At 42.9% G+C, this 20,365-nt stretch overlaps 1 protein-coding gene and 1 long non-coding RNA gene across 2 annotated transcripts; both read left to right on the plus strand.

The window, feature by feature from the left end:
- Positions 1 to 106: 106 nt before the first annotated feature.
- Positions 107 to 1,801, plus strand: LOC123106281 (uncharacterized). The gene is made up of 4 exons (XR_006451275.1): positions 107 to 178; positions 895 to 982; positions 1,114 to 1,282; positions 1,728 to 1,801. It is a non-coding gene; the product is annotated as an uncharacterized lncRNA (long non-coding RNA).
- Positions 1,802 to 10,756: 8,955 nt separating this feature from the next.
- Positions 10,757 to 16,648, plus strand: LOC123106236 (uncharacterized). The gene is made up of 9 exons (XM_044528456.1): positions 10,757 to 10,796; positions 11,010 to 11,164; positions 11,851 to 12,141; positions 12,253 to 12,383; positions 13,709 to 13,826; positions 13,899 to 13,991; positions 14,103 to 14,180; positions 14,299 to 14,386; positions 16,282 to 16,648. Exons 1-9 carry the CDS (start codon positions 10,757 to 10,759, stop codon positions 16,296 to 16,298), a joined length of 1,011 nt encoding a protein of 336 aa, XP_044384391.1. The 3' UTR covers positions 16,299 to 16,648.
- Positions 16,649 to 20,365: the final 3,717 nt, after the last annotated feature.

Below are 20,365 nucleotides of genomic sequence, written 5' to 3' on the forward strand. Positions count from 1 at the left end.
TTGATTAGATGCATTAGTTAAGAACACTGATTTTTTTTTGGAAAGCTTCATCATGCATCGATATTGGTTTCGCCTTACTGCCACTCAGAGGTTGGATGGAGCATCAAGGATTTCAGGCTTGGGGTGGCCACATGTTGCAGGATAGCAGGAAGAGTTGGATGTGTTCTGCAGAGACCAGGTGATCAATGTCGTGTACAACACTTCTAAATTTGGTCATTTATTTATCCTCATAGCTGGTTCCCTTGATACTTTTTCTTAGAAATATGATCAAAGATACAAAAAGTTTTACTTCTGAAGCAGAAGTGGCAGTATAGTGTGCATGCCGTATTGACCTGTTCATGCCAATGGCAGAAGTATCTGATTCATCCGACCTAATTCAAGTTAACTTGAGTGCAGCAGTAGATAAACATTCACTTACAAATTCTACTCCAAATGGACAGTAATAGTAGTACGTGGGCAGTGTAAAATGTGTTTTTGTTAGTTCAGTGAAAATTAGAGATCAACCTGATGGTACTTCATTTTTATTCTAATCTGCCAAATGCTATTAAGGAAATGAAGTTTCTTCCTCGATCAAGTTATCAGTCCTTGGTTCACTCTTGCCCTTTGCGCTGGATGAGACGGGGAGGAGGAGGAGGAGGAGAGTGTGGGGGCATCTGGAGAGGAGCGAGGGGTGAGAAGTAGCAAGAGGTTCCTTAATAGCATTTGGCAGATTAGAATAAAATTGAAGTACCATCAGGTTGATCTCTATTTTTCATTGAACTAACAAAAACACATTTGCTCCACATTTCCCTTTGCGCTGTCAGTGAAAATGTTATACGTCTTAGCTACCTCTGCTCGCTTTCGATGTTCAGTTCACTACTTTACTACTCTTTCCTTAATTTCGAGAGGACACAGGAGAGGGAGCTACAATGGCAGGAGAAGAATGCAACGAGGTGCGGTCTTCTGTTCGATGCCAAGGGCCTGTCCGGCAGTGATTTCCTCGGTGAGTACTCCACTACACGCCTTCCGTCGAATCTGGAGAAGAACATTTATCACCACCACCATGCATGTTCTTGGCTTGGCTTGGGGTTCGTCTGCTAATGGAGATTGATCTAATTTTACCTGTACTTGCAGGGATGATCTAGATGATATAACAAAAGGATTATATATGCATTTGTGTGCTTCAGAAAAGGTTACTGCTACATTCAACTTTTCACCAGAAATGATTCGTATATCCTGAAGATGTTGCTAGCGTCTTGAAGGATTACTTATATTTGCTCCCTAATTTCCTGGATTATACGAAGTGAGTTGGATCATCGAGGGTTGGCGAATATTCAAATTTGTTTTGTTCTTTAGACCAGACATTAGCCCTTTCTCTCTATTTAACATATTTCAAGTTCTCATGTTACATTATACTCCCCCCGTCCCATAATGTAAGACGTTTTTTGACATTAATGTAGTGTAAAAAAAAGTCTTACATTATGGGACGGAGGGAGTAGTAAATATTCAATTCACTTCTATTTTGTAGACAGGTCATTAGCCTTTTCTCTCTATTTAACACATTTCAAGTTCTCATGTTACATCAAAAGTACGCTGGTTAGGATGTTTGCAACATGCCGTGTGTTGTAATCTTTGTCCACTGTACATGCACATATTAAATACTTTCATTAGTACTTTTACATATTTCAAGTTCTCATTGTTCAGTTTGTTGGTTTAATAGAGAATGTTCCTGATCCTTACTTTCATAGGTACATTTAGAAGTCACAATAGAGAAGGTTCGTAGCCTTGGCTCCAAAGCTTCAAGCTCTTATAGAAATTAGAATTGAGGGCCTTTTAAAATGAGTCCTGCATAATAGTGTTTTTCAGTAGGATGCAGAATTTTTGTTTGTCTGATCGGCTATCCTTGGTGCTGATTTACGTACTGATTTCATCATCATATAACTACAATAAAGAAGCTGTGTGTATAAATATTTCTAACTGCTGATACTTTGCATCAGTGATTTCAATTCTGTTGGTCCTCCTTAACATTGCTTGGGAATGTGAGGCTTAAAAGTTTCAACCCTGTGCAATCTGCTTCTCGGGTGTGGGTTTGTGTCTGACTAATTAACGGTTCTGTTAATACTGATATGTCCTTGTACATTATATGGGTATTGCATCGCTTGTACTTATAGTAAGTGGAAATTTTTCTCATATGTTTCAATATGTCCCCGAATAATATTAATGTACACTCTTTCAATACATGGCTTACCCTTGGCCTTTACGCCATTGGCGCAACTGGTCATCTAGTACCAAGAGAGGATGAAACCCCTAGAAGGAATTTGGCAGCAGAGAGCACGGCCTTGCTTCCAGATTCACTGACGGCGAAGAGATTTTCACAGGCGGGGGAGCTATACATTGATCGAGAGTAACAATTAATTAATTAATTAAACAGTTGCGTTTACATCTTGAGTAAGCTGAATGATGAAAAAATCAAGAGTGAACTGATGACTCATGAAAAAATGGATGAGACGGACCTGATTCCTCGTCGCGTTTCATCTTGGCCAAGTCGGCATCGCTGATAACCCACGCGTCCGGATCTCTCCACACAATCACCTTCTTCTTCTTCTCCGGCAAGGCCAAGGGATCATCTCGGCCGGACCTCTTCGCACCCGCCGCACTCATCTTCTTTCTTGGAACCCGATTGAGGAACCAACCGAACTAGTCTGCCAATCGCGCGACTGTGTCGTGGTGGCGGATCCTCCAATCGCGCCGCCGCCGGCTGTGACGGCCTGACGGGGATACCAGTGGGGAATTATTCGTCGAGTGTTTTTTTTTATTCGTGGAGAAGTAGGTTTTTATTTTTATTTTTGAGACAATCTCGCGAAGCCTCCTATTTCGCGACCTGCGCGATGGAGAACGCTTTTGGGCTGGCCCATGAGCAGGGCGGGCGCCTCTTTCGTTTTTGTCTTTTTGCTTCATTAAAAACTGTTCAGCATTTCAAACAAAAATTGAATTTCAAAAATCTTCACAAATTTTCAAAAAAATATCGAATTCAGAAAATGGTTTTGAATTTATAAGGAAACGTTTGTGGATTTGAAAGATGTTCATGATTTCAAAAGAACATGCTTGAACTTGTAAAAAAGGTTAATGGATCGCCAATTTGTAAAAACAATATTAAAAAATGTGAATAATGGTCATGATTTCAAAAAAATATTCATGTCAAAGAATCACAAATTCAAAAAATGTTTGTGGATTCGAATGATGCTCGTAAAAATGAAAAAAAAGTAAAATAAAAAAAAAGATGAGAACAAGCAGTCTAGGAAGGTTCTAGAACCTGAGAGACCTATGCTGCCTGGGCCAGGCCAATGTTGCTTAGCAAGTGAGGGGATACGGTTTGGTCGACTTTGGCCGACCTACGCGATAAATAGGACAACGTTGTTTCAGGACACCCTGATTCTTATGTGTCTAGCTCGGCATGCGGCTACACGAGTCGTGCCTGGTCCATGATGCGTGTGTGCAGTGCCCGTCTGTCGAGGTGAGGCCATGAGCCGGCACGGCACGCCCTGTGTTATCTCTACCTACTATTAAAAGGGAGTTGATAAATACTCCCTTCTTTTAGAATTACTTATCGCAGAAATGAATGTATCTAGATGTATTTTAGTTTTAGATACATTTATTTTCAAGACAAGTAATTTCGAACGGAGGGAGTAATGGTTAGTCATCCAACACCCCCTATGATGGCACGTCGCTATTTGCATGGTGTGTCATGCATCTCCCGTGTGCGCCTAGCCTATGGTGGGCCTGGCCCGACATGCTTATAATCGGGTCATGCCAACACGTGAGCTGCCTAGGGCCGTTCCTAGGTCGCGAGGTTGGGCACGGCTGCCGGCACATCATGACCCATTTACTTTTTTTAGAATTTTTTTTGAGACAACCTCGCATGTTTTATTCATTGTTCATAATGTTTACAGGTAGAAAATCAAGCTCTCCTGGTTGGCCCAGCCACACATGACGGCCAAACCCTAACGACAAAGCATCTCTAGCGAGATCGTGAGCCTCGAAGTTCGAGCTCCTAAACTCATGAACTACTTTACATGAAATAAAAGAGTTTGCACGAAGTATTATCTCATGCACTATAGCTACATACCCAGCCGCCGAGTTCTTCTGGACATCATCTACCGCCCCCTTGCAGTCCGTTGCAATCTGAATTGAATTTTCATATAGATCCTCCGCCAAAGCTTGACCCTCCCGTACAGCTATCGCCTCCAGTGTACTTGCATAAGTGATGAACTCGAGTTTTAGAGCCGAAGCACCCAAGAATCTACCATTGTGGTCTCGGCACACCACTCCCGTTGCAGCACACTCCCCTTGCATGGACACTGCCGCGTCCACATTCATCTTTGCATGACCCTCGGGCGGGGATAACCACGTAGATTGTCCGATGCTGGCTCGCTTCGGTCCTCCTCTAACTCCTTTATCTAACATCTCCAAATCCCTTATGTAGCAGGTTATGAAAGAGTTAGTAGAAAAAGGACTGTCAAAGATCTCTTCACAGAAACTAGTCACGGAAGATCCGGTCTCCTGAATAATCCCTTCCCCGGGGAAAAAAAAAGTGGACGAATAAATCCCCACTGGCCGCCGGCGGCGGCTGCGGCGGCGCGATTGCGAGAGGATCGGTTGATTCCTCGATCGGGTGGGTTCCAGGCGGAGGCCATCCGGGAAAGAAGACGAGCGCGGGTCCAACAAGAAAAGGAGCATGGCGGCTTATCCGACCATACGAGACGATCCCTTGGCGGAGAAAAAGAGGAAGTTGGATGTGTGGAGCGAGGAGGAAGAGGTCTCGTCGCCCGATCCGTCCGTGTGGGTTCACCCTGATGACTACTTGGCGGCCAGACGCGACGAAGAATCAGGTCCGTCTCATCCATTTTTATTCCATCAGTTCATACTATATTTATTTATTTGTTTATTTATGCTCCTGCTGCCTGCCTGCCTGTAGCTCCCCGCCCTGTGAAAATCCCCACGCTCGATCGCTTCAAGCCCCCGACTCGGTTTCACATTGCCGAGCTCTTCTCCGTCCGTGAATCCGGTGTTAGGTTGATCTCCTCCGTGTGGGCCCAACGGCCCACCGGGCCCTTAGATCCGCGCCCTGATCGGGGGCGCCCAACCCTCAATATGGTTGGTGGGCCCCTGTGACCCGTGCTATATAAATAGAGGTGGGGGCCAGGGCACGAGTGACGAGGTTAATCGCTGCCACAATCCTCACCTACAATCCCTACCGATCTAGGGTTAGCGCGGTGCTCACGGGAAGCTCCACCACTGCCGCCGTCCACTCTCTGTCCACATCGTCATCGGCCCCTACTTCACCATGGCCGGCGCTGGATCGAGCTCGTCTGGACAGGCAGAAGGTAGGTTCACCGGGATGATCTAGCCTACCCCGATCCAAAGGATCTATCAATGGTATCAGATGCCACTGGCTAGATTAGTTCGGTACAAATAAACAAAAAAACAGAAAAAGAAAAAGAGATCCCCTTCCCCAAAGAACCCTAGACAGGGCAAAGAACGAATCCTTCACGGAAACGGAAAAAGTAGCGCCGCCGCAAGGCCGCGCCGTTCCTCTCGATCTCGATGCGCATCGGCAAGCCGAGGCATCGAGAAGAAGAACACCACCCCTTTTTAGGGGCAAAGATCACCACCACCGATCCATTCGACGGCGGCGCGCTCACCGCAAGGGGAACGCGCGACCGGCGAAGGGGTCAGCAGAGGCGCAGCCGCTCCGTCCATCTAGGTCGCTGTCGTGCGGCAGTTGCCTCTCTTTCTCTCTGTGGGGAGGTGGTGGATGGAGACAGTACATAGAAAGGAGGGGAAAAGGATATGGGAGGGGCTCCGGCGCGGTGGTAGATCCACGGCGTCGCCGGCGGCCGGCGGACGGCGCAGCTCCAACCGCACCGCCACTCGACCGTCGTCGCGCGCAGTGGGGAAGAGGAGGGCTCAGCGGCGCTGCTCTCTCTCTGCCACAGGAGAAAGAAAAGGGAGGAAAGAAAGGGAGAGGCGCGCGCGGCGCGGTGGCTCTCGCCGCCGTCGCAGCAGTTCTTCTCTGCCTCGCCGCTGAGAGAGAAAGGAACGAGCGAGAGAGGCAGCGAGCGGCGCGGGGGAGAGAGAAATGACCGAGGGTTTCGGTCGATCCCCTCGCTCCCTCGATTTTGATCCAGCGAAAGCCACGGGCCACCGTTGGATCGCGATGGACGATCTAGATATAAACCCTAGAGCGTTGCGGGCCTTCTGGGCCAAAAGTGGACGAGGCCGGCGGCGGCAGCGCGCGCACTGGCGCTGGACCGAGGCCACAGCCGCGGGCGGCACGCAGGCCAGGCCGTGGGCTGGCTTTTTCAGCTTAGGGCCACGAGCGCTGGGTTCTGCTGCGGCTAATTCTTGATTTTCCAGGAAAAGAAAGGTCTCTGAAAAGTAAAAGAAAAGTTTCTGATATTTTTTGATTGTTCAGAAAATAGAGTGTTTCTGAAAAGTAAAATGCAAATTTCTGAAAAGAAATGTTCATGAATTTTATATAGAGAATAATAAAGTTCATGATTTTTTTTCGGTCAAAGAAAGTTTCTGTAATTAATAAAAAGTTCATGAATTTTTTTATTCATGTTTTTCCGTTGCGTCAATAATTAGTGCTCTTTTACAAAGAAAAAAAAGTTTACATAGTATTATGTTTTTAAGAGCATGTTAAAGTGATTATTAGAATGAATATGATTATGTTATGTTTATGACCAACGTTATTAATAACATGATCATGTTTTATTATTGAAATTAAAAGGTGCTCTTTTAAAAGTGAATAAAGCTAAAGTAAAAGATTAAATTGTTGCTTCTCTAATGCATTTTTAACCAACCGGTTAAAATTGCTTAGAGAGTAAAAGAGTACAGAATTGTTTTTGAATAGAATATTGTAAAGTTTCCGCTGCAAAGTAAAAGTTTTATCCTCCAATTAAATTGGAACCAACGGGAAAATTTAATTGGAAGAAATGTTCTTAGCAATGTTTTTTCCCTATGGGTGAAATAAGATGCACATAGTTTTCGCTATGACAGAAGAAAGATATTTGTTTTAAAGTTAAAATATGGTATTGTTATTTTCTGACCAACGTTGGTGATAACAGTGCTATAATCCAAAGTTTAAATCTCTGATAAATTTTGTATCAAAGTGATCAATTTTTAGAGAACGGATAAAGATCAAGAAATGCTCTTGAACTAGAAAAATGTATATTTCTTGTTCCCGCTGCAATAAAGTTGATGATGATGATTAATTCTTAGCAAAGTTGTTTAATAGAAATACTATCATCACACTGTTTATGAGTTATATGCATTATTTCCATTTCCTCCCAACGGTGATGTGGAATTAATGTAGAAGGATGATGTTTATTCTAATTCTGCCACAACGGTGATTTAGAATATAAAAGAAAGTTTCAAAAGTTTAATGTGCATTTTTTTAACCAGACCAACGTAGGGTTATTTTTATGCCCATTATTATTGATTATTGGCTATGTTTTCTCAGATAAAAGTTTTCCATGCTTTCATTCGTGAAAGCGAATGGCTGGGTACTTGTGACCCGAAAGATGACTAAGAAAGGTCATAACGTGAGGGAGTATGTTCTCTCTAAAGAATGGCATCAAAAGAAAAGAGATAGATCATGGAGAGTCTTGATTGATGAAGGTCTTTCATGTACTCTCTATGAGGAAGATTTTTCAGTCAACATGATTTGAGATGAAACAAACAACATGCGTGCTTAATTTAACCAACGTCGGATCAAGCATGTGTGTCAAAGAGCATTCGGATTTATTCGTAAATTTGATGATTGAATATGCAGTCAAAAGAGCCAATTCTGGCATTTATGTTCCCTTACAGGGAATTACCCTCATGGCGGGAAAAGATGATTATGATAAAACCTGCATGGCGGGAAAAGTCTGGAAAAATACCTGCGTAACGGGGTAAAGCTGATATAATATTATGTCAAAAATCCCGTATGGCAGGAGAAATTCTGGCAAGACAAAGATATGATAACTCATGTGCTTTTAATGTATCCCACCCTGGGAGAAAAGAATGGAGTAGCTAAAAGGCGCAACCGTACACTTATGGGTATGGTGCGCAGCATGATGAGTTATTCCAACTTGCCATTGGGATTCTGGATGAAGGCACTTGAAACCAACATTCACATTCTCAATACAGTACCAAGCAAGTCGGTGCCCAAAACACCGTACGAGCTATGGACAGGAAGGGTGCCCTCCCTACAACACTTCAGTGTGTGGGGGTGCCCTGCTGAGGCCAAAATGTTTAACCCAAACATTGCAAAGTTAGATCCCAAAACAGTGAGTTGCCACTTCATTGGCTATACAGACAGATCAAAGGGTTTTCGTTTCTACTGCCTAGATAGATATACAAAGTTTGTAGAAACGAGACATGCAGTCTTCTTAGAGGACGAAATGATGAGGGGGAGCTTGGTAGCTCGGGAAATTGATCTTGAGGAGAAGAGGGTGCATGCACCTAATCCGATGATTCAGGAGCCTTTTTTCTCACTAACAGTTGCAACTCCATCCATGACGACTATGGGAGTAGACCCGGAACCTGTCCGACAGGAGCCGACTGAACCAGTTGTTGAGCATGAAAGGGAGGTGCAGCAGCAAAATTTAGAAGAAGTGCCAGAAGTTGAGGCACAAAATGTGCCAGAAACTGAGGCCCTTAGAAGGTCTACAAGACCAAGAAAGTCAGCTATTTCTACTGACTTTAAAGTTTATAACACAGAAATGGTTCATATGGAAAAAGATCCCACCTCATATGAAGAAGCCATGAGAAGCCCTCATTCATCGAAGTGGATGAAGGCAATGGAAGACGAGATGAAATCGATGAGTTCCAAAGATGTTTGGGACTTAGAGGAAATTCCTAAAGGAGTCAAAACAGTAGGCTGTAAATGGGTCTACAAAATTAAGTATGACTCTAAAGGGAATATAGAAAAGTATAAAGCACGACTCATGGCAAAAGGATTTACACAAAGAGAAGGGATAGATTCCTTCAGAATCATAATGGCATTAGTTGCTCATTTTGATTTAGAGTTGCATCAAATGGATGTTAAGACGGCATTTCTGAATGGTGATTTAAAAGAAAAGGTCCACATGAAACAACCCAAGGGTTTTATCATGGAAGGCAAGGAAAATATGGGATGCCGCCTGAAGAAATCCATTTATGGATTAAGACAAGCCTCTAGACAGTGGTGTCTAAAGTTTAATCAAACGATTAAAAGTTTTGGATTTAAAGAAAATATTGAGGATAATTGCATTTATGCAAAGTTTAAAAATGGGAAATATATTTTCCTAATCTTGTATGTGGATAATATCCTGCTTGCTAGCAGTGATGTTAGTCTGCTATAAGAAACAAAGAAATTCTTATCCCCAAATTTTGACATAACAGATCTTGGTGAAGCATCATATGTTTTGGGCATAGAAATTCACCGAGATAGGAACAATGGAGTCTTAGAACAATGGAGCATATTTAGAAAAGATTCTTAAAAAGTATAATATGCATGCGAGTAAAGCCACACCTGCTCCTATAGTTAAGGGCGATAGTTTTGGGAAATTCCAATGCCCCAAGAACCAGTACGAGATCGATCAAATGAAAGAAGTACCATATGCTTCGGCAGTTGGCAGCTTACAGTATGCACAAGTGTGCACTCGCCCTGACTTAGCCTTTATCACCGGGGTACTCGGTAGATATCAAGAGAATCCAGGCATAGAGCACTGGAAGATGGTAAAGAAAGCATTGCGTTATGCGCAAGGCACGAAGGACTACATGCTAATGTACAGGAGAAGTGATTCCCTAGAGATAAAAGGGTATTCAGACGCAGATTTTGCGGGGGCAGAGATGATAGAAAATCCACGTTAGGATACGTCTTCACTCTCGCTGGGGGAGCTATTTCGCAGAAAAGCTCCAAACAGTCATTAGTTGCATCATCCATGATGTATGCATAATTCATAGCATAATTCGAAGCCACGGGGCAGGCGATATGGCTAAAGAAATCTGTACCCGACTTGAAAGTGGTAGATTGTATTCACAAACCATTAAAGATGTACTGTGACAACCAGTCCGCGGTATCCTATGCTCACAACAACAAGTCGAGTAATGCTGCCAAAACAATAGAGATAAAGTATTATGTTGTGAAAGATAAAATCCAGGATCACACTATAAGACTCGAGCATATAAGGACAAAGGATATGCTTGCGGATCCGCTAACGAAAGGCTTATCACCCAATGTGTTCAAGGAACACTTAGCCGGCATGGGTTTAAGGGAAAGCCTTATGATTCCTGGATAGGCCCAAAAGGAACAGAATTTGTTTTTGAACAAAACGTATGTTGTAGCTGTATGATTCTATCGGCAATTAAGCTGTGACGATGAAACATACTCTACGTACCAATATGTGATGAAACAAATAAACTAGAAAGTATAAGGTGAAAAGTAAAGTTGAGATCAAGGGGGAGAATGTTAGGTTGATCTCCTCCGTGTGGGCCCAACGGCCCACCGGGCCCTTAGATCCGCGCCCTGATCGGGGGCGCCCAACCCTCAATATGGTTGGTGGGCCCCTGTGACCCGCGCTATATAAACAGATGTGGGGGCCAGGGCACGAGTTACGAGGTTAATCGCTGCCACAATCCCCACCTACAATCCCTACCGATCTAGGGTTAGCGCGGTGCTCACGGGAAGCTCCACCACCGCCGCCGTCCACTCTCTGTCCACATCGTCATCGGCCCCTACTTCACCATGGCCGGCGCTGGATCGAGCTCGTCTGGACAGGCAGAAGGTAGGTTCACCGGGATGATCTAGCCTACCCCGATCCAAAGGATCTATCATCCGGAAGCCAGGCCGGGCTCTCCGCTGCCAAATTCCTTCTAGGGGTTTCATCCTCCCTTGGTCTGTAGTATGCGTACATATATGCAGCTTTGCTTTGCACCCCCTCTGTTTTGGATTGATTGATCCATCAACTTAATTTATGTATTGTGCTTGAATCACACAGTTGGTGAACCGCTGAGACGCTGCTCCGGCTTTTGGGTCGATTGGGATGCAGACAAGAAAACCGGCCTTGTTTTGACAACTGCGCGGCTGATTCGCACAAAGGACGCTCCTTACAGCGTCTGGACAGGCGGCCAAGAGTATGCCCCTAATGCTGATGTGAGTCAAATCTAGTGTTTCTTTTCCAGCCCAGCCGCTTCCACCCCCAAATAAATAAACAATTTAATCCCCGGTGTAGATCTAACTAGCTGCAATTCAAATGTTTTTTTGTGTGCAATTGGCCCTTTATAATAACAAAATGGAGACGGCATATGCGATTTGCTCACCAAGCATTGTTCAAAAGTCTTGTATAATCTGTTCCGGAACTTTTCTTTAGGTCGCTATTCAATTGCTAGATCGCACCAGTGCAAAGGACATGTTTTTGTGCTAGCTATTGGCCTTTTCTAGTTGATAACAACATGGAAACGGCATATGCGATTTGCTCACTAAGCATTTAAAAAATCTACATTCTGTTCTGGAACTTTTTTTTAAGGTTATTGTTCATTTGCTAGACGGCACCAATGCAAATGACATGTTTTTGTGCTGTTGGCCGTTTCTAATAATAACAAAACGAAAGCATCATATGTGATCTTCTTACTAAGCATTGTTCAAAAATCTTAGACATTCTGCCCCAGAACATTTTTCTTAGGTCAGTGTTCGTTTGCTAGATGGCACCAGTACAAAGTACATGTTTTTTGTTCTAGCTATTGGCCTTTTCTGATAACAAAATGGAAACATCATATGCCACTTGCTTACTAGGCATTGTTAAAAAAATCTTATAAAATCTGTTCTGGAACTTTTTTTAGGTCACTGTTCATTTGCTAAATGGCACTAGTGCAAAGGGCGAGCTGGTCTACTATCAGCCCCATTACGATATCGCTTTCTTGAATGTTGAGGTTGATCAACCAATCAAGTTACCATCTCTTTGTGAAAAAGATGTAGAATTTGCTCAAGAGGTTTTTCAGCTAGGAAGAGACAATTCCTTAAATCTAAGGATAACATATGCTAGGGCAGAATATCTGAATCCAACCATGTTTGAGCGGCACCACAACGTGTACTTTTGTTCTCCAGATGGCCCTGATGATTATAATAATGAGGTAATATATCTTATCATGAGATAGTTATATACATTACAACTTTGAGTTTTCTATGTCATTTTATGTTATATATTGCAAAATCTTATATTTTGTCCATATGAATTGTTGTAGTACGACAATGGGGGGTTAGTTATTGACTTGAATGGAAAAGTTGTTGGAATGGTCAACGACCCTGAGAGATTTGGGTCTTTTATACCTTCTTCCATTTTGCTCAATTGTTTGGATTCATGGAAGAAATATCGGTGCGTTTTTCCTCTCAGCTCTTTGATAGTACTCCCTCCATTCCCTTATACAAGGCCACAAACTCATATTACAGGTACCAAGACAAAATTTAATGACTCCTTTGCAAGTCAACTTTTTTTTCGTTAACCGGAATCATTAATACAATAATACATCACAAGCATGCAACGAATGAATGGGAAGGAAGTGGCTGAGTGCCATTATGACTACATGCATATAAGTATTAAAAAGTTGGTAGTAAGAGGAAACATCATTAATTTTTGTCTCGATTATTGTTGGTGGCCTTGTATTGATGCAAAATGTATTTTTGATAGTGACCTTGTATAAGGGAATGGAGGGAGTATCTATTATTGTTTGGTAATGTGTTCTCCCCTATTTTTTATTGTTGTTGTTATTAGTGGTCGAACTAGTGTCTATTGTCTCACTTTTACGCAATTTAATGGCCATAAGATGTTAAGATTTTGGAGGGCATGCCTGGCCCAGTGGTAGTCTCTCCACTTGTGGGCTAGAGGTCTTGGGTTAGAACCAGCCTCCTTGCAAAATTATTATGCAAGGGTAAGGCTGTCTAGAAAGCGCCTTCCCCAGACCCCACTTTGTTTGTGAGCTTTGAGCACTGGTATGCCCTTTCAGTTATGTTAAGATTTTCCAAATAGTATAGTCATTGTTGTGTTATATATATAGTGATATGCTTCAACAAGTGGTTGCAATAGATAATATAGGAACAATCATTTATAAGCGAATCAAGCACTGGATCTTTGATGGGGCCTAGACAGAAAGAAACAATTAGAACCACTCTTATAGACTATAAAATGTTTCATCATGACAACTATTTATAAGAGAGAACTGATAAGACTTTATAATTTTGCTTCGCATGTCTTTAGTACTATATAGCCATAGAGTAAAGTTAAATGGAAAACTTTGTTTTAGTTTTTTCTCTCATTTTTGATGGACATTTTTCCTGAACCCATCTTTTTTTAAGGATGGCTTGAATTTAAACTTAGGAGATATTTATGAACAAATGTTTTTGTGATACTCAATTGATCTCATCTAAATTTGATGTTTCAATTTTACGTAAAATCATGAAAAATCTTCTTTGAGCATATCTAACTACCATTAATGATTCATCCCCTTTGGGCCTTTTTGAAATCTATTTGAATCAAAATATTTGGTTAGTGATGGGAAATTTTAAACGTGTTAGATAGAAGTCCTTGTTCAAATAAAAAAGAAGATAGAAGTTGAATTCCACTAAAATGGCTTATTTTGGAAGCGTTACTTACCCATGTATACCTTGCTCGAAATATGTTAAATGGTACCTGATTTGGTGTAGGTACATTGGTCGGCCTCATCTTGGGATGAGGTTTGAGGCCATCAAGCTTCTAGAGCCTTCTCATGTTGACATGTTATGTCGTATGTATAACATTGATGACGGTCTTGTTGTTAGAGAGGTATATAATGCCTTCCTGAAGGTGCTCTTTTTCCCATGTGCATATGGTAATTATTTGGCAATTGAACCTTAGGTGTCGAAAGGATCTAATGGTGAGATATGTGGAATTCAAAAAGGTGATCTTATTGAATGTATTAAGGGAAAATGCATTTCTACCACAATTCAGGTGGGTGTATTAGAGATTTGTTAGGTTAATAAAGTGAAAATAAATTACACTTGTGATATTCCGTAGCTTCATGCTCGTGACTTCTATGTTTTTTTTTCCTGAAATTATCAGTTGGAAAATCTGTTGATGAGCATATGCAAAGGCCCTTCAGATAGTAAAAATGGCCGTAATACTGAAGTTCATATTTCTGTAAGTTCAGTTCTATCTTATAACGGTAGTTCGCTTGATCCCTGCCATTCATTCCTTTGTACAGAAGTATTATTAGCAAAATGTTAGCACTGAGAAATGTGTTATGCTAACTCCATAGGTTGGGTTATTTCAAACACTCAAAAAATGCCGAAGGACCGTAGAGTTGACTGCAACTGTATCAGACCTTGGAGAAGTTATTGCAAGAGGTACGCGTCTCCTCTTTTAACTAGTCCCATGATCCCATCTAGAAATTATCTAGATTATCAGTTCGATTCTCAAGTATGTATATTCCAGTTTTTGTAGATATATTATATTTTAATTCAATGGTGTAAGCTTATGTGCATTGTGCAATACACTCTCTTGTCATCCATGTGATGCTTACAATATCATACCATGCTATAAATTATGTTGATATTTTGGGAGTTTACATGGCTTTGGTAAATGGGCGTGTGCAGCAAGTAAATTGTTGAGAACAGAGTTCATCCATTTTTTCTGTCACCAAAGCATCCATGCTCCATGTTTCTTCGTTTTAGGTGCAGCTTTCTTCACTGGAGTTATCTTGTCATTTCCTTTGGCTGTGGGCTTCTTCATAGGAGTCATGTTGACATAAGTTTTCTTCCTAGAGTTAGGAAGACAATATAATATAGTTAGTACAGGTTCTTCAATCTATTTGCACATGTAAATATGTACAAATCAGATTAATACCTCTTGTAGTTAGCTATAGATTCTTCAGTCCTCATACCTTCTCTCCTGAAATGATTATTGAACCAAAAAAGTTTGCAGTGGGCAGTAAAAATGTGACTAAAAGCATGTGCAATACTCACACCTTGTCCTTGGAGTTTGTTCTCGAGCTTCTACAGGTTCTTCAATCACATGTGCACATTTCTTTCTGCAATGATTTATACAGATTAAGCATAGTACTCAGTACTAATCAATGATATGTAGAACAAATTAACATGAGAGGACACATTAGTTTGAAGTTGGTTCCTCATCAACATCAGATAAGATCATAGGAATTCTTGTTCGGGTTCCGGCTCCTTGCATGTTTTTGTCGTATGGCCCACTCCCTTACATCTTCTGCACCTGACCACCTTTCTACCAGGTTCAAAAACAATCTCCTAATTCTCTGCTTCCTGGGTCTGCCTGGAGGCCTTTTTAGAGTTGGTGGGTGTACTTTGCAACCCGAGTGTCTTATCTAGTAAATCTGCCATTAGCTATTAGCTTCAGAGAACCCACATCTATACCATAATTTTTCGTGTCGATTCTAGAAACTACTCCCTCCATCCCAAAATATAATGTGTATTAATTTTCAAAAAGTCAAACATGTGCATGTTTATCAAGTATTTGGAAAAAAGCACTTCAATATCTACAATAAAAAATTTGTATCATCACGAAAAGATTTTTCTTATTTTACTTATTTTGTATTATAGATGTTGATATTTTATTCTATAATCTTGGTCAAACATACATAAGTTTGACTTGCGCGAAAGTTGATGCACCTTATATTCTGAAACAGAAGGAGTATATAGCATTTGGATTTGCCGCATATATCTTCTCCGTGTGGTACCTTGATGAAGAAGTTTGGTGGTGCAGGGTACAAGTGCTGTGTGTACACTTCACCATGAAACTTTTTCATGAAGTTGCCATATCAATTCCTCGTACACTCCCTATGTTAACAATCACGGAATGCATATGCAAACAGCAGTCTCTAATCCCTTGTAAGGTTGACATTGTTCGTTGATATATTTGGGAGTTTCTGGTTTTCGTAAATGGCTGGTCCAGCATTAAAAGGTAAATTGTTGAGAACAGAGTTCATCCAACTTTTTTTTTACCAAAGAATCCATGTTAGGTTGTCTGTAAAGTTGTAAATTTTAGGAAATGTTTTTTGGCTAAGAGATCTTTTTTTGTTTCTACCCTTGTGATTTATAAGACGCTAAGTTTTAGTTGTGTGACATATTGCAAAGAATAGAAACTAAATCATGTAAAAAAAGTGTATTAGATATTACTTGCATGCTGAAAACATTCGCCTTGAGAGAGGAGTTTTGCATGCAGAAGAAGGTGTGGTTATTTGACACTCACGTTGTGTTATTCTTTGTGACAGGTACTAGAGTCTCTTGAACTGGCTGCCGGGAAAAGAAAAGGTTTCCATATTAGATGTAGTGTCTAGTGGATATTAGAAATAACTTGTGTACATATAATTTAGTGCCCCTTGTTCTGTTTTGCTAAAAAAAACAAGAGCACTAGCTAGAACCAACTTGCTAATGTCATGTGAAGATAGTATCTCAGAGGGCTGTTAGACTCAAAGAAAGGCTCAGTATGATCTCAGATACATGAGGAATAGCAGCTGGCGAGGTCATAGTGAGTGAATGCCCTATCATCTCTTCAAGGCTCCTTCCTGCATAAAGGGTGTGAGGTCCCATGTTAAATACGGAAATATGTTAATGTTCTTGGAATGATGTTTTGCTTGATCTCTGGTCGCCATCGCCATTCCCGGCCATCCTGCATCCCTCATGAGTACCAATCCAATCCACGCGGTTTGAGCCCAGCATCTCTAGAGCACCTCCGTCGTTGGAATGGTCGCCCGAACAATGTGTCTGCCTGCCCTCGTGGTACGGCCTTGTCCGCCCCTACATCCCTTGTCTCATTGAGATCCTGCGGTGTCCATTCTAAAGTTGGGAACCAGGAGAAGTCTGGGAAACTCACGACACCCGGATGGCTTAGGGTTCCTTACCCCTCCCGCAAGGAACCGGAGAAACTCGCCTACATAAAGCAGCATAAGGCGGGGGCAGAGAAGCACCAGAAACTGTACAAACTGCTAGATTGATCCGCTCTCGTTGTTGTGCCGACGCTGTGCAATATCCAACCTGCCAAGATGTCAACATTTGCGCAGTTTGTGGGTGCGAGCCGGCCGGGACTGAGGCAGAACCGGAGGTCTGTGGGGGCGATTACTGGGCTCCCTTTGTGGATGCTGCCCACCTGAGCCTTCTGATGGGGATGTTGAGGCCCATGAGGTGAGGAACCCGTGGCCGTGGGTGCAGATGCTCGTCGCGTGGGAACAAGAGAAAAAGATGGGCGTGCCAGCTCTGCCGTCGCCGCCCCAAGAGGAGGGAAGATCGGAAGTAAATGGCCCCGAAGGTTTCATGGAAGGTGAGGATGTATTGCTGAAGTTGACTTGGAGGAAGCTGGTGTTCTCCAGAATCAGGCGCATCCATGGACTGTTATCATGCTTGTTTATTCCTTGGAAAGACCAACACCGAGAACTTTGTTTGAGAACATAGAAGCTGGATGACGGTTGAAGGAGGACCTGGATTACACCTATCTAGGGCACAACAAGTACCTTGTTCACTTTGGTTGCGAAGATGATATGGTACGAGTTTTGAAGGGAGGGTCGTGATAGTATGAACATGATCGATCCTCTAATCATTGAAGCTTATGATGGTATGAAGAAAACTTTGGCTTACTGACCTATACGTTCCTATGAAGTGGAGAAGTGACCCTGTGAAAGCATAGCGCAATGTATGAGCTAGTCAGACTAGTAGCATGAATGCCCAGAACACGGCCCAATCTCAAACAAGGAGCTCCGATATTATTCCACGGTTGCGGAATCTGTTGTATGGCGCAAAGATGACGGAGGCGGATCTATCTGATGACCTCTCAACTATGGGCAAACGCAAGACGGGTGATGACCATGTGATAGGCTCTAGGCTGGCGGACGACAACCAAGCTTTGGTGGTGTAATTCTTAAGTTCTAACATAACCACTTTGGCCGACCCCTTGCTTTCAGGTACACCAAAAAAGTGCAAGACGGAGGGGCTTCAGGAGCGATACTAGTCCGAGGGAGGAGGGGAAATCCACGACCAAGATATGCGGGAGAGGACCAACACTACGGAGGCAGCCGGCCCAGCGCCCCGTCAGGAGCAATGCATATAGTAAGCCACGGACAGTTCGTGATCTCATGAGTTTAAGAATTAAAATTGAAAGGTACTGTGCTCGATCAGGTTTAAGTGGTTTTGATAGTGTTGATCTTAGTGTTGGTCTTAGTGACAGGCTTGCTTTGTATTGGCATGAGTCGTTGAGTCTTGATGTAAAAGCTACAAATAAAAGATATATTGATGTGTATGTGACTGTTGCGGTGGATGAGCCACCTTGGAGGCTTACCTGCGTCTACGGCGAGCCCCGGACGGAGGACCATCATGACGTGTGGTCCCTCCATTGCGATCTTCACCAGCAGGCCAACATGCCGTGACCTGTGGTTGGAGACTTCAACGAGGCTATGTGGAGCTTCGAACACTTCTCCGAAACTCCTCGGTGGGCAGGTCAAATGATTGATTTTCGTGATGGTCTGGAAGTCATTGTCCTTGGTGATCTCGGTTTTGCAGGTCTTCCCTATACATATGATAACAGTCAAAGTGGAAGGGCTAACATCAAGGTTCGGCTGGACCGTGCCATGGCTAACAACACCTGGCGGACACCTTCTCGGACGTCAAGGTAACACCTTGTAGCGCCTAGGTCGGACCACCGTACCTTGCCATCATGCTCAAGTTCATGATGGACGAGCCCCCTCCGGTGACTCGCAGGAGATGTCGCCAATATGAGGTGATGTGGGAGAGAGACCCGGCGCTCCCTGAGGTCATCATGAATACGTGGATGGAGTTGGGATCTATGCTTTACCTGGGCGACGTTGCGGCCGACCTTAATAGCATGATGAAAAAGCTTGAGGACTGGAGCAGCAATTTTTTTGGTAATGTGATTAAAGAGATCAATAAGTCTCGTTCTCGCCTTGACCAGCTTGTGTCTATGAATGTATCAAAAAGAAAGAAGGGAGACGAATGATCGTATGAATGAACTTTTGTATTGTGAGGAAATGTTGTGGATGCAGAGGTATCGCATTGCATGGCTGCATGAGGAGGACCACAACACATGTTTTTTCACCGGAAGGCGGTCTGGAGGGCACGGAAAAAAGCGAATCAAGGCTCTGGTGGATGATACAGGCGTGATGCACAAGGTCAATGAGTCCAGGGCTGCTATGGCAACGCCATATTTGTCGATGCCTCCCTTAAAGAGTTGGTGGAATTATTGTGACCATCAAGAGATTTTCATTACGGAGCTCTCTGTTAATTGGGACCTCAGTTCCATCGGTCCTTGTATCATGGGGAGTTCGTGGAATGCCAAGTCCTCATTGCCCATTTCCCGCTACTCTCAATGACTTCAGATCAAATAGTTTGGCCTCACTCAGTGTCTGACAAGTTCGGTGAATTCACTTTACTCTAGGCTTATTCTAGGCAAGTTTACCATCAAGTTACATTTCCCTCATCATCCTTCTGATGTTCTTTCCGAATGAACAACACCTATACTCCGGGTCAGATTTTTTTTTTTTGGCTCACTGAGTTTTGTTGCTAACCTGGCGTCGCTGCATGGTACCAATGCTGCCATGTAAAAGCTACTCCCTCCGTTTTGTTTTAAATGTCTAAAACGTCTTACAAAAGTGGACAAAAATTCAGAAGGTTATCTCCCGCCAGCACAAGGCGAACGCTCTCCTGCCGAAGGCAGAACGAGCTCCTGGCCTCCATGGAGCTCGTCCGGGACCGGCCATCACGATTCACACGCTTGCAGACTGATACCGTGGCCGATCTGGCAGGAACATCTGCAACACCATCAGGGGCGGGGCGCGGACCCCCAATGCAGCGTCTTTCTGCACCCAGGGCAAGAACATGACAACATGACGGCTGCAACTGAAGGGCTGGAAAACATCCAACTTGGCGATGATCACTCAGATCGGGAGAGATTCAACGCTTGCGTGGAGCTGCTCAAAACGTTGGTAGTCCAGCAGAACGCAGTCAGCCAATCCAGAAGCAAGGTGTTGCCCACTCACGACTTGCAGGCGAGAGGACCACGAAAAAAAATACTGCAAAAATAATCAATCCACTTGAACATGCATGTTAGTAGCTGAGATTTCTTTATTCAGGAGAAGGTAAAAGAAAAACCTAGGATTGAAAACTTAATTAGCGAATACTGAACAATAACTGAGAAGAATGAAACTATGAACAATGATAAATAAGCAAGCTGTCTAGAGAAACAGAATTAAACCTTAACTGTGACTAACAGATGACTTTGGATGACCTGGGACTTAACAATGATGCTTATGATAACCCGGAAAATAAAAAATGACAACACATGCTCTGATC

This window comes from Triticum aestivum, chromosome 5A (assembly GCF_018294505.1).
Source record: "Triticum aestivum cultivar Chinese Spring chromosome 5A, IWGSC CS RefSeq v2.1, whole genome shotgun sequence".
Classification (NCBI taxonomy): Eukaryota; Viridiplantae; Streptophyta; class Magnoliopsida; order Poales; family Poaceae; genus Triticum; species Triticum aestivum.

What these genes read in the sequence shown, in the direction of transcription:
- LOC123106236 (XM_044528456.1), top strand. Translation starts at nt 10,757, where the DNA reads ATGGCCGGCGCTGGATCGAGCTCGTCTGGACAGGCAGAAG. An exon ending in AGTATGCCCCTAATGCTGAT is followed by an intron (nt 11,165 to 11,850) that starts GTGAGTCAAATC and finishes AACTTTTTTTAG; the next exon opens with GTCACTGTTCATTTGCTAAA. An exon ending in GATTCATGGAAGAAATATCG is followed by an intron (nt 12,384 to 13,708) that starts GTGCGTTTTTCC and finishes GATTTGGTGTAG; the next exon opens with GTACATTGGTCGGCCTCATC.